Source organism: Anabas testudineus, chromosome 18, assembly GCF_900324465.2.
Source record: "Anabas testudineus chromosome 18, fAnaTes1.2, whole genome shotgun sequence".
Taxonomy (NCBI): Eukaryota; Metazoa; Chordata; class Actinopteri; order Anabantiformes; family Anabantidae; genus Anabas; species Anabas testudineus.
The window spans coordinates 8,281,269-8,295,533 of NC_046627.1; the positions used below are offsets into that span (position 1 = coordinate 8,281,269).

Consider the following 14,265-nt stretch of genomic DNA (forward strand, 5'->3'; position numbering starts at 1 on the left):
ACGGTCCGACTGGAAACACGAACAGAAACGTAACGTTCCCACAGGGCGACGAAAACAAATGCGCAGAAAACAAACTCTTAAAAAAGTAAAACCAAGAGCAAGTGTCTAAAAAAATATAACTGTATACTAAATATACATAAATGATCATTAATTGTTTTCTTGTCAAAAACAAAATAGAAAAAGTAACAATTCCACCACGTTAAGTCGTGTTGTATTATTATTGGATTGTTTTTGCATCAAATAATAAAATACTGCTAATTTTTGTGTTGTCCTCTGTTCATGGAATTTTAAATGCACCAATTCATGTTACTAAATTTAAAATACCAGAACAATTACTTCAGCTACAAAAGTACAACTACCTAACCAAGTCACTGACTGCTTTAGGTATCAATATAATATTGTAAACACAACTGACCTATATGTTATTGGTGACATGAATAGAAATGTTTAAAATGTAAATAGACTGTGACTTATACTTTAAAGTGTGTGTTTGATTAAAATTGTACAAATACAAAATATAAAAGATTAAACTGGGAATTTAGACCTCATGGCAGTAGCAACAAAGGCCACACATCTGCAAAGCATTTGAAATCAGGAAAATATTTATTGTGAACTAACATTTCTGTTGTAATCTGCAAACAAACGCTCGAAGGTGAATAATATGACAAACAAAAATTCAGAGCCCTTTTCCTCCAAAAATATTTATATGTACAACATGGCGTTACTTTTTTGTCAAAAACCAGTGTTAACAAAAAAAAAAAAAAAAAAATCCCTGGACACTGACCAAAAAAGCTTAATTGTAGGAATGATTTAAACAATAAAAGCTCAATTTCTTTAGATCTCACAGAATTGAGATCTAAATGATCGTAGTACTCCTGTCTAATCTCACAGCAGGCGTCAGTCTTCTGTTGAAGAGAAACTCGAGTTTTTCAGTCCCTCCACCGCTGACGTCTCTTCCCTCTGGTGGCTCTTCATGTGTGTTTTCAGACAGTGTGTCTGAGTAAAGGCTTTGTCACAGACAGTGCACTTGTACGGTCTCTCTCCATTGTGGGTCCTCATGTGGACTTTCAGGTGTTCTAGACGAGAGCAAGCTTTCCCACAAATCCCACAGACGAACCTTTTTTCACCCGTGTGCGTCCTCATGTGGCCTCTGAGAGTGCTCCTGCTGTTGAACCCTCGTCCGCACTCGGAGCAGCGGTACTTCCTCTCGTCTTTGTGGATTTCCATGTGCCTGTTCAGAGCTTCGACAGATGATAACCCGTTGCCGCACACGTAGCACAGGACCTTCTCATTGCTGTGTGTTTTCAGGTGCGCCTTCAACTCGCCGTGTAAATAGAAGGTTTTGCAACAAACATCGCAGAGGTACGGTTTGTCTCTGACTGTATGAATCTTCTCATGTACTTTTAGTTTTGCATGCCTTATAAATCGCATCCCACAAATTTGACAGGGGTAATTTTTTTGCCCCGTGTGAATCGCCTTGTGCAAAGACAAAGCCCTCAAATGACTAAAGGATTTATTGCACACATTACATCTGTATGGCTTCTCACCTGTGTGGCTCATGGTGTGAATATCCAGCTGATGTTTCAAAATGAAAGACTGGGGACAAAGGTTGCATTTGTGTGGTTTGTCCTCTGTATGAACCCACTCGTGAGTACTTAATATTGACTGTTTAGAGAAAGCTTTGTGACAAATTTTGCATTTGTATGGTTTGATTCCTTTGTGTGAAGCAACATGTTCCGTGAGCCCACGGATGGAAATGTAGGACTTTCCACAGATGTTACAGTTGTGCGTTTTCAGGTGACTCTGAAGGTGGCTCCTCAGCTCCTCTGCAGACTCTTTCTCTTCTCCACAAACTCCACAAACTCCCTCTGGATTGTCCACGTGAATCCAGGCATGTCTAATCAAAATGTTCATTGAATTGTGCAGAGATCCACAGACTCTACAGGAAACAATGCCTTTGGTCGCAGTCTTCGGAGACAACTTCAGTCGTTTCCTCGTCTTTGTTTTGACACCCAATTTTTTGACTTGCTTCTTCCTTGAAGAAGAATCAGGTTCACTCTCTCCCTGCTCTCCATCATTCTCGTCTGGTTTCCACTCGACATCTTTCTCGCTCTCTTTCACCTCATCTTCACCAGTGCTGCACTCGTTCTCAGTTTCAGAGCGGGCAGAAGGAGGGGCTCTGACGTCTTCTGGTTCTGTTTCCATGTGTTGCTGCTGTCTTGAGTTGCTGGCCTGAAGGTCTACTGCGCTGCTTTTCTCTTTTTCTACTGGTCTGTTGTGGGAACTGAAGGTAAAACATAAGGACTTCCATTAGTTACATGTACTTTTAGCGCTGTCAGTATCCAAAGTTGCTCCTAAAAACACTACTCTCACCTGCCATGTGGCACGTTTTCATCCTTTCTTCTTGTGGAGGTGGACAGACTGCCAGTGGTTGTTTCGTCGTTTCCCTGGGTAGGACGACTGGATTTCTTTGTTTCCTGCAGAAATCAAATTTGTTCTGGATGTTTATTCTTGGGGAACACGCTGTGATGAAGTCAATCAGGAATTACCCACCCCAATATTTCAGTTAACTAAATTTTTATTCGAGGATCTGAATTTTGTATTTGTACCTCCAGACTCTGCACACTTCCCAAATCTCAATAATATGTGTGTGGAGCTGTGAATCAAGTGAGTTAAGTAGTGTCACTAAGTTGTGAGGTGGGATTAAAACAGAAAGTGAAAGAAGACAACAAGGAAAAAAAAGAAACAGAAAGCAGCGAGGGGAGCAGCTAACAGAGAGGTTAGGGCACATGCCCCTTTCAGCTCAGACCAGCCGGACAAGCCATTAGCAGCTATTATCCAAAACAGCATAGTAAAGAGTTGACAAATTACATTGAAGAAGCAGACTCTGTGCCGCAGTGGGGATTCATCATCATCGTGTGGCTCCCACTCATCGTCACTGACGCCGTCGCTCATATCGTTCTCACTGGTGTCTTCCTCAGATCTGGCACAGACGGGTACGAACGACCTTCTGATCGACCGCTTCCTCTTCGTGTTTGATGAAAGTGGATCAGTTTTGCTTTCAATCAGGCCCTGATCACTGCCTCTTTGCCCGTTACTAGAGCAGTCCTTTTCACTATCAGCTGCAGAGTCGGTAGGAGGGGGCGCTAGAGAGCAACTGTTTGGATCTGGTAAACCAGTTAAACCGTGGTCTCGGTCATCACCGTGTTCTGTTTCCATCTGATGTGTTCTTGAGTTGCTGCACACAGACTCTGTTTGCCTACTTTCACTGCAGACACTGAGAGAACAAATCGAGAGGTTTCATTCACACAAACATTTCCAATTACCAATCATCAGTGCAGCTTAAATGGTGAGAATCATTTAAAATATATTTCTTATTATCTCCCGTCCAGACTCACTGAGTTTCCTCTAAAATAGTGAACTGTGGGTTAATTTGAATTATCTGAATTACACTAACTAGATCTTATTTGGTAGTAGCAGCCTGTATTATTAAAGCTCACACTCTGTTTCCTAAGAATTTACCTTCTTTGTTTTCTAGTCTCATCATTTGTTGATGAAGATGTGGATGGAGAATCTGTGGAGGCTTCATGTTTTCTCTTTTGAAGATGAAGCTCTTTCTCAGCAGTCTGCTGTTGATCTGCAGGCTAGAAATAAAACAATCAAATGACTGTTTGTCCACAGGAGATTTACACAATCAGTAATTGGCCAATAATAACGTATATAACCTGAAATTGTAAAAAAATGTTATCACAGTATGTCTGAGTATATCAGGCAATTGTCTTGCTCTTTATTGTAATTAATGATCTACCTTTATTCTGATGTACAGAGCTGATCTTCCTTTGCCCGTGGATTTGATGGACTTGTAGATCTCCTCTGGTGTCAGTGTCTTTACTTTCAGTGGCGTCAGTTTCCTGGATGCGTCAGTTGTAAAGGCATCAACTGGTCCCGTCAGCTGAGGGAAAGTGGACCTCAGGCGCTCCAGGAATTCGGCCTCCTTCATGCCTCGAGGACACTTCAGCTTCCGAATCGGGGACACTAACACACAAATGACAAATTGGTTTAAATTTGATGTGGCCTGCCGTGAGCTGTGTCACAATGACCAGAGTATGTTAGGAATAGTAAAGTTGAGGCATTCAACTACAAGAACGCTGTACCTAATGTTACGCATGGTGGTGGTGGGATCATGCTCTGGGGCTGCAGTCTTACCTCCTTTTGTGAGCATGTTGGTCTGTATGTCCTTTAACAAGCACACTCTGAGTAGCAATATCTTCCGCATTTTTGGAAAGTGTAATTCACCATCCTCGTGATCCGTTTGCCGGTCCTCAGTGCTGTCATTGTCACTATGATTCTCCTCCCCATCGGCTGTAGAGTGGTCACTAAGAGAAACAAATAATGAGGTTCCTTTACATTCACATATACATTTGCTTATGAGCCAGAAGGTTTGTCAGTCCCTAAAAGATCTCTATCTAATCAGCAGATTCCACATGACTAAGTTATGTCAATTGAAAGTAAATATTGTTATAATAGTGCCTTGTATTCATCGTTGTGTTTTCTTAGTGCTCACTCTTTCCTAATAACTTTACCTTCTATGTTTTCTTGATGTTTCAGATGTGAACGGAGAATCTGTGGCAGCTTCATGTTTTCTCTCTTTCTGACAGGTTCGCCGTTGACGTGCAGCATGGAAACAAAACAAAATTCAACAATCTGAGCATCAGCAGATTGCACTGAATGACTTTTCAGCACACAGTGATAAAAATGTTAAGTCTACAAGTTATTTACTTGTCACTTGTCTTAAAACAGAGCTTCTGTAGCAAATCTGCAGGCGCCAGAGTTATTAATAAAGAGACTCCACTACGAGGCCGAGGGGGTTGAAGTTTCCTGATTATCTACCTTTACTAGGATGTACAGAGCTGATCTCCCTTTGCCCGTTGATTTGATGGACTTGTAGACCTCCTCTGGTGTCAGTGTCTTTACTTTCAGTGGCGTCAGTTTCCTTGACGTGTTGGTGGTGAAAGCCTCAAACGGTCCCGTCAGCTGAGGGAAGGTGGACCTCAGTCGATCCAGGAAGTCAGCCTCCTTCATGCCTAGAGGACACTTCAGCGTCCGCATCGGGGACTTCAACACTAACACACAAACAAAGAAATTGTATTTGTTCTGACAAATAGGCACAAAAACATTCAGTCTGCTACAAAAACACCTCAAAGCTTCATTAAGTTTAACTTTTATTAGTATTACATGAAGAGAGTTTGGGGTTCAACAGTGCAGACAAACCGTAATCTGACTGCTCTGTGTCAGTAATGTAACATGCTAGATCAGAATATTATTTACTTATCACGGCTCCAGCTACATAACTCAAATCTGTATAACTTATGAGAGGCAGTGACTCAGTTGTAACGGGAGTGAACCATTACCGATTCACCTGGATCAGGTGTGTTCTACCACCAAAACAAGCTCCCTTGTTTTTTTTCTATTGTAAACTCACTGCATCCTTTGAGCTTGTTGGACTTTGACTCCTTCAACAGGCAGACTCGGAGATTTAGCGGATCACTTATCCTGAATTTGTTCTTCGTAGCCTGAGCTCTATAAAAAAAGAGATAATCTAATCAAGGTAAAATGTCAGAGAAAGATTTCCCTCATATGCTAAAGAACCCGATTAAGCTGTAATATTAAATTAAATGTGTGAACCTTCTATTTGTAATTGGATGATCTGGTCCTCTCAGGTCCCTCTGGTCTAGACTGGTGCTCTGTGCTGGACCCTCAGCAGATCCAACATCGTTATTGTTGCCTGCGGGGTCTGAGACATCCTGACTCTTAGAGGCATCTTCCACGTCTGAACAAAAAAGAGTCAAACAGTCATTCCCATACAGGGTTAACCCCAACCCTAACCCGAAACGTATAGTGAGAACGTACATATGTGTCGTCTTTGCTGCTCCTGCTCCTCAGTGAGTTCCCCTGAACCAGCTTCCTCTTCTTCACATTAAGAAATAGAGGTTTCAGCAAACATAACTATACAACATACTAAACAATTACTCATCAACCTGAGCTTTGTTATTCTTTTCTTTAGTCTTACCGCCTTTTCCGAGCACATTGATCTTCAACAAGCAGACTCTGAGTGACTTCAGCAGGGGCTTCTGTGTTTCTGTATTTGACGATATCGATTCCTCACCATCCTCAGACTTAGAGACTCCGTCTCCTTCTTCTTGGTTCCTACAGGCGTCACTCGTGTCCCCTGTGTTGTCAACCACAGAGCGATCGGAGAAGGGTAAGAACGTTCGCCTGATGGACGGTTTCGTATTTGTTTCGATTTCCATCAGGTTCTCATCACTGTCATCTGTTTGCCCATCCTCTGTGCAGTCGCTCTCAGCTTCAGAGTGGACAGGAGAGGGCGCTGGAGAGCCACAGGTTAGAGCTGGTAAAGCAGGTGAATCATCTCCATCAGCACCGTCTTCTGTTTCCGTCTGTTGTGTTCTTGAGTTCCCAGACATACCGTCTGTTTCTACTGTTTCAACAGGATCAATGCAGCCACTGAGAGAACAAATCGAGAGGTTTCATTACATTTGTTTGACTCGTCTCGGTCAGTGCACCTTTGGTGGTTTGTGTTTAACTGACAGAATCACTAGTGGTAAAATAACTTTATTGATTTGTTCCCAACTAGACTCATTGGCCCCATTTAACCTGAGTCACTTCATGCATCATTTGCCATTTAGCATCTTTTTGTATAGTTTAAGTAAATTTGTGTTTTTTTTAGATTTCAACCTGTTTTTTACATCGTCTAATCCTGAAGTAAAGTAGCTATATGTCTTTTGCTCACCCTCCCCTAGTAATTTACCACTTATCCGTTGTGGTTGTAGATGTGGATGTAGAGTCTGTGGCGGCTTTGTGTTTTCTCTCGTTTTCACGAGTCTGTTGTTGAAATAAAAAAGCAGATGTCAGATAATTTTGCCCACAAATTTACCTAGTGAACTTAATTACGATTAAAATTATCTATGAATCCAGAGTCAGGAGCCTTTTGCTCTAGAGCACAGGTGTCCACCACCCACCAAACCCGCTTCAAGGACCAGGTTTGGAAACTCCTTCTCTAGAGAATCTCATCGTGTCAAGTTAAGAGCTCTGGGTCTACCTTTACTCTGATGTACAGAGCTGATCTTCCTTTGCCCGTGGATTTGATGGACTTGTAGACCTCCTCTGGTGTCAGTGTCTTTACTTTCAGTGGCGTCAGTTTCCTGGTTGCATCAGTAGTGAAGGCATCAAATGGTCCCTTCAGCTGAGGGAAGGTGAACCTCAGGCGGTCCACGAAGTCGGCCTCCTTCATACCCAGAGGACATGTCACCCTCCGAATCGGGGACTTCAACACTAACACAAACAAATATTTATTTGCTCTGTCAAATAAGACTCCGACAGTTAGTCACAGAAACAACCACAAACCTACAAATCTTTGTCTTAACATCTTTGTCATCAGGTGTTCTGATAAACCTTCACGGCCACAACTTCAAAGGCTAACTAGATGTTTTTTTGCTGTTTGCCAAGTTGTTTCAGGTTTTTAATTATTCTTTGTTACGACATCTCGTCACTAAGGATTTTGTTGGTTGGTTAACTCTGAATGAATAATATTAAATGAGTGTAAACAATTGTTCAGCCAACAACATTTTCATTCTGTGCATTAGTAGTCGTTTTCTAAACTTACCGCCTAAATGTTTGAACTTTATATTTGATGTACTAATCTGTTTCACATTCAAAATGTTATTTTTTTATTTGTATTTTTTGTAAACTTACTGCCTTTTTTGATCCTGTTGGACTTTGACTCCTTTAACAGACAGACTCTGAGATTTAGTGGATCACTTATCCTCAACGTGGTCTTCACAGGCTGAACCCTGCAAAAAAATTAATTAAAGAAATAATTTAAAGACAGATTTCCCACATAACATTAAGAATTTTTTAATTGGTCATATCATATCATATTCGAACCCTGTATTTGGGATCAGATGATCTGGGTCCCTCAGATCCTCCTGGTCTATTCTTGTGTGCTGTAATGTGTCTACACAGCTGACCTCCTTTTCCTCAGTGAGGGCTAAGACATCTTGACTCCCAGCAGCTTCCTCCACATCTGAACAAAAAGAAAAATGTTTGTTTGAATTTATTCTGTGACAAATGATGCAACAAAACGTTTGGTGAGAACATACGTGTCTGTTGTTTCTCTTCCTCCTGTGTGAGTTCACCTGCACCAGCTCTGACAGAGATCAATCCATGTTCATCTGAATCAGAAATACAGGTTTGATGTATTCGTCAATATACAATACACACTTCTAATAATCATTCTTTATCCCTGAAAATATATATGTCACCTATTTAGTTTACCGTTAATTTATGAAGCGATTGCTTATAAAATACCTTAAATCAACTGCATTCAATATATTTCATCGATAAAAATGTTCGTAATAATATTTTTCTAAATCATTTGTACAAAACATTACACAATATAAATATAAGAGATTTACAAAGACAATATCATTTAGTTGTAAATTATTATTGCAGTAAAAGTACTGTAAGAGCACTTAGTATGCAGAATTATTATTTTTCAGAATAAGATTTTGCATATTCTGTTGTGAGTGGCTGGAGGAAGGTGGCAACCCAAGACTTGATGCTTACTGCTATTCTGATGACTAAACTGTTCTGTCTTACGGTTTCTACCAACTTTGGCTGTGCACTTGGTGCACACATCCTCACAAAGAATCTTTACCAGAAATAAACTGCACCTTTCGCAAGACGAATTAAGACAAACAGTAATCAGGCAGTGTTTGAACTGCAGTCGGGGCCCAATCTCAATGCACTGCGTTCCCCTCAACACTTGAGTGAGAGTCTCACGATGCTTATTACGACCGATGAAAATGCAACAGAGCTACATAACTTTTTTTTCGGGGAAGTAGAATGAGAAATTAACCAGAATGCCTCATGATTAACAGTATTTCTTTACATAAAAAATATATTAATCACTGTATTATCTTAACTATATGTTTTTCAACGTTGGTGTGTTCTTTATACTATGAGAGTTTTCCCAAAATTAGTACACAACCCTACCTCTACCTCATACTTTTTATTAAATCAGTAAAGAAAAGCAGTAAACAAACAGTAAGATAGCAACAATAGAAGAAACAAAAATAGAAACAACCAGCACAAATTTTATAATTAAAGGTGAAGAGTAAAAATGAATAAAATAGAGACATGAAAACAAGGAAACTAGTATATGTACTATTTTACTAACATCCATAAACTGATGAGGCTGAATGAAATAAAATAAATGTAAGAAGAGAAACCAAATCAATCAAACAGAGAAACCATTATTATTTTATAATATATTTTATAAATTTGGCTAAAACTCAGTCATTTCCTCAGAAAAGTTAATGGTTTAAGACTACTAGCATTTTTCCAAATTTGAGACATCATACAAAATGATTGGATGCATCTGGTTTATGTTTTTAAGATATTTAAATATTTTCAGCATTTTAAATAACGTTTTGAAGAAGTCAAATTTTACTGTGTAATTAAATAACATTGCTCTTTGTGTGTCTAAAACCTCGGTGTAATGAATCTTTACATTTTTAAATAGAGTTTGGTTTAACAGTTAAACTCTGCATGTCGCCGCTACTTGAAAACAACAGTGTACCAAACTCCATTAAAAAAACTCACGATTTAACTGCTCTACCTCACAGAAGTAGCTGTTGCATACACAAGATGCTCATTATTCATCAGGAGTCACCCACCTATCCGACACAGAGTCACCTGAGGTTGAAGAACCACCTCTATTTGTTTCCTCTGCCGCTCGACCTCCTGCCTCAAGCCCGAAACCTCCTCCTCGTACCCGGCTACAGTTCTCTCCACCACCGCAAGTATTTCCTGAGCGGCTGTGGTGAGTTTCTCGGTGATTAATCCTCTCAGTATCTCCGCCTTGGAGAGTTTATCGTCCACAGGATCCACCAGGTGAACATACACCACGTTACCCGGCTCCATGTTTCACCAGGTAACACTTTAAGAGTCCAGTTGGGATAAAACCTGGTTGTTTTCCTCGTTAAGGTCCGACTGGAAACATCCAAACCGAAAGTTCCGCTTTACTTCTTCTTCCCTCAGAGCAGTTCATGTCCGTGTTGTTGCGCCAGCGCCACCTTGTGGCAAGAAATACTTTAAAATACTTTAACATAAACTAACAGCGAATCAAATTATATTTAAAATAAATAAAAAATATGAATAAGTTCAAATAAAATAAAGATAAATTAATTCTCATTTGAAACAAAAAGTAAAACGAGTTCAATTGAAGTCAAATTAAAGGTCAATTAATTAAAAGTCAACTCACCAAGTGATGAAGAGAAGAAATAGAAATGACGAAAGACGAAGCTAAATAAAATAAAATGAATTCTAATGATACAATAATTAAGTTTGTAAAAATAAAGAGCTCTCACGTTTTCCTAATTAATTAATCTTACCTAGTTTAATTAGGTTTGATGTTCCTTCATTCCATTGTGTTTTATATTTTACTTAAATCACTACTTATTTGTCATTGTTATTGTATGTTGTTGTTATTTGTTGATTTTAATTAGTTAATTGTATTTGATAATATTGTAAGTAAATTAATACATTATTTATCTTATTTATTTATTAAATAAATAAATACACAACAATATTCTGATTAAGTGCTATTTAATCACGTTACACCAAATATAGAGAGAGACAGTAAAGAGAACAAAATATAAATACCTTCAAAAATAGGATAAGAATGAGGTTACAGAGAAATCATCAGACAGTCACTGGGTTTATTAGTGTCTGATATATGTAGCCAGTGGATTTGTTTCTACTTTAGTTTGGTTATAATAGCTCCTCCTCTAGAAGATGTTTTGACATGTTATAGCTGTTAATCTATTAATTTTCATATAATGATATTATATTATATTTATTTAATATTTATAAATGACATAAAACACTGCTACACTGTGTATGTAAAGCCACAAGTTCAATTAAAAAAAATTTTTATATCCCAAATTGCCCAGTTGTGTTGTTCTAGCCTCATCTGACCGCTTCACATTTTCTCCTCTGATTTCTATTTGTTGTGATGCACTCTGAAGCTTTTCAGAGAAATACTTCTGACAGGCGTGGCGACAGATCCACAGAGATACTGACCCCTGACACCAACACCTGAGGGGAGAGAACAAGGGAGGATGGAGTGAGGGCAGAAGAGGTCAAAGGGCATAAGGAAAGAAATGTGGAGGCAAAATGGAGGTCGGCCACAGTAGTAGTTATCTAAGCCAGATTAGATAAATAGAGTATTATAGAGATAGTGCTGCATATTTAAATTTATTTGTTAAAACATTGTGAATAAATTAATTTAATCACCCAACTAAGGAGAAAGCTTTATTGTTTACCTCAAGATTTAAAATACTAAACATGAGATAAATAACTGCAAAGTGACAAACACATGAGTAAATATTAATATGAATTGAAGTAGAAGTACTATAAAGTTACATGAGTATATGTTGGATAGTTTATGTAGTTTATACCACAAGAACATGAACATCCTACGAAAACCGTAGGCAAAACATGATGATGTTGGGGCGTAGGAGTGGGGGTGGGGGGACTTTATAAGGACCACAAACATGACTTCATCCTGAAAGTGTGATGATCTGACAGTCAGCTCTTTGGTCTCATCTTTTAAACCCTTTAGAATAATAATTATTATCGTTATTAGATGTAGTTTTGGTCGTTGTTAGTTCTATAACTAGAAAAACTAAAAGAGAAGAGTTTATATTTGTATTTTTCTTAGGACAGAGCAGCTGCCCTGCAGTGAGGTAAGTATTATTTTTATTGTTTTATTATTTCTTTGTAAAACTATCGTTCCCATTTCTGTAAAAAAAATGTTTTTTTAATCATATAGTTACTAACAACATTTTAAAATAAAAATGTTATTTACTGAATAATTTTATTACTTGTTTTATTTTTTACTTTTTTAACTGTGGAGGAATAAGTGCTACTCATACAAAGCTATTAAGTTATACTGTCATGTAATAACAATCATAATAATTTTAATTACTCAAAGGTCACTGCTCTACAAATTCTTAATGGCAACTTTATCTAACTTTTTGTTATATTTGAAAATAATAATTACGATTACACAAGTAACTAATTATTTCATGCCCCACTGTTTAAAATGAACAGACTCTTATTCATGTAAAGCATTTAATATTTCGTCCTTGTTAATTGGCCTTAACGACAACATGTTTTTTCATGAGATCAGACTGATGAGTGGACTGAACCAGAGGCCTGCAGCACCAACCTGTGGTCAGTAAACCTAATTAATGTAATTAATTAAAGTAAAAAGTACCCTGAGCTCCAGTGAATACGTACATTAACGTGTACCACATGTTTTTCTTATTATTCCACGTTTCAGGTCAACCTCAGGTGTTTGACTGGTGTCCACCTCCACAGCAGCAGTACCTGAATCTGACCAGCAGGCGCCACACTCAGCCCACTACCGCTGTGAGTGTGTGTGTGTGTGTGTGTGTGTGTGTGTGTGTGTGTGTGTGTGTGTGTGTGTGTGTGAGTGTGTCTGTTAAAGAGTCCCTCAAGCCAATATGTGGCCTTTCTAGCACAATCAGTGTTAAATATTACCCATAGAAACTGAAGGGGTCTCTGTCTTCAGGCTTATTGTGTGTGTCACTGTGAACATTACTGTATTTTCCCTGGAGTGTGTATTGTGTACTGAACATATTGTAGTATTTTTTGCCCTTTTGTAATAACTGAAAAGGACAAAAAGACCAAAGCTACAAGCTATTGTCTCTCTCTGTTAGAATCTAGTTATGTTTTTTATTTTACATCTCCTGCTGCTGTCATACACCCTAATGCCCCCCTGGTAGATTGAGTATCACGTTAGCATTCGCTGATGTTGCGTATCTCCACATACAAACCTTGAGTACTTCGTCTACTACTGAATATAAAACACTAAAACTGTATTTATTCAATTAAATATGGTGGAAAATGTGACGTTAACCCAAAGGTGCTGTTCAGTGGCCCCTGACACTCATCACACTGAAATAAGCCATTTACAGTAAAAGTATTCAGCTAACAGAGAATACTACTACTTTTACTACTACTTTTACTACTACTGATACTACTCTGTCCTCTCTCTGCAGTCCTCCGTCCATCCTCTCGTCCCTCTCCTCCTCTACAGTGACAGATATGTTCCTCCATCCTCTCCATTCATTCAGCCAATCACGTCACCTGTTGCCCCACACTCCAGGACACACCCCTGTCACTACGGCAACAGCGTCACCAGGTGAGTTCCCGGATACTTCTACTACTACTGTAACTACTGCAACTACTATTTCTTATTGTTCCTCTGCTGCTACTACTTGACCTGTAGTATTTTAAACTGTGTTACTACTTCTGTTACTACTGCTTTGGCTGTTATTGTTAAACACAATTAGTACTACTACAACTACTATAAAATACTACTTCTTCTGTACCTGATTTGGTCTGAATGCACACCATTTGCTGCTATCTTCTCTTCTTTTAAAACATTAGTAGAACAGGTACTGCTGCTAGTATTACTCCTTGCAACTATCATTACTAATATTTGAAATATACTAAAGAACTCAGATCTTAGTAAACTGCAGTACTGTTGTTCTATTTGACACCTTGTACTGAGCTATTACTAGTACTGCTGTTAGTATTGTTCTGTCTCCTATTTATACCACAACCACTACTCCTACACAAAGTACTAATATTTTGCTACTACTACAGTTACAACAATTTCTACTACTATCCTTCCAACTTCTCCTAAAATGGCAACTACTACTACTACAATATCTACTACTTACAATACTGCTCCGACTACTTCTGACTGTATAAAAGTCAATATAGAACATTGATCTGGGTGTACTGCAGTACATATGCAATATTTAAAATCTTCACTGTGCAATAACAAAAACCACAACTACTACTGCTTCTTGTATCACTGTAAAATATTACTAATAGTAGAATTGCTGCCTGTACTTCTGTTAGTACTACTACTTATTGTATGGATACTACAGCTAAAATGACAATTACAACTTGTGCTAATTTTATTTCAGTACTTCTACTACTAGAACATCTAGCACTTACTACCACTCCAACTACATCTTCTATGAAGACAGCAACAGATACTACTACTTCTTCAAGACTTCCAGAATCTGAAACCTGATCCAGTAATTTGAATGGTCTCTCTCTGTCTCTCTGTCCACATGT

At 38.5% G+C, this 14,265-nt stretch overlaps 1 protein-coding gene across 1 annotated transcript; it reads right to left on the bottom strand.

Annotated features, from left to right (window-relative positions):
• Positions 1-584: 584 nt before the first annotated feature.
• On the bottom strand, positions 585-10,074 carry LOC113168214. The gene is made up of 18 exons (XM_026369204.1): positions 9,759-10,074; positions 8,181-8,252; positions 7,966-8,104; positions 7,774-7,871; positions 7,121-7,353; positions 6,830-6,903; positions 6,071-6,525; positions 5,911-5,970; positions 5,686-5,830; positions 5,483-5,580; positions 4,891-5,123; positions 4,584-4,651; positions 4,207-4,376; positions 3,809-4,035; positions 3,523-3,644; positions 2,872-3,277; positions 2,374-2,477; positions 585-2,284 (listed from the first exon to the last, which is right to left on the bottom strand). The coding sequence occupies exons 1-18, from the start codon at positions 10,003-10,005 to the stop codon at positions 898-900; spliced, it is 4,338 nt and encodes a 1,445-aa protein (XP_026224989.1). The 5' UTR covers positions 10,006-10,074; the 3' UTR covers positions 585-897.
• Positions 10,075-14,265: the final 4,191 nt, after the last annotated feature.

Bases quoted from the DNA above. Each gene is read 5' to 3' on its own strand.
- LOC113168214 (XM_026369204.1), bottom strand. From the start codon at position 10,005: ATGGAGCCGGGTAACGTGGTGTATGTTCACCTGGTGGATCCTGTGGAC. The intron at 6,904-7,120 runs GTAGACCCAGAG...TTTCAACAACAG, and splicing joins CTCTGTACATCAGAGTAAAG to ACTCGTGAAAACGAGAGAAA. The intron at 2,285-2,373 runs GTGAGAGTAGTG...TTTTACCTTCAG, and splicing joins GAAAACGTGCCACATGGCAG to TTCCCACAACAGACCAGTAG.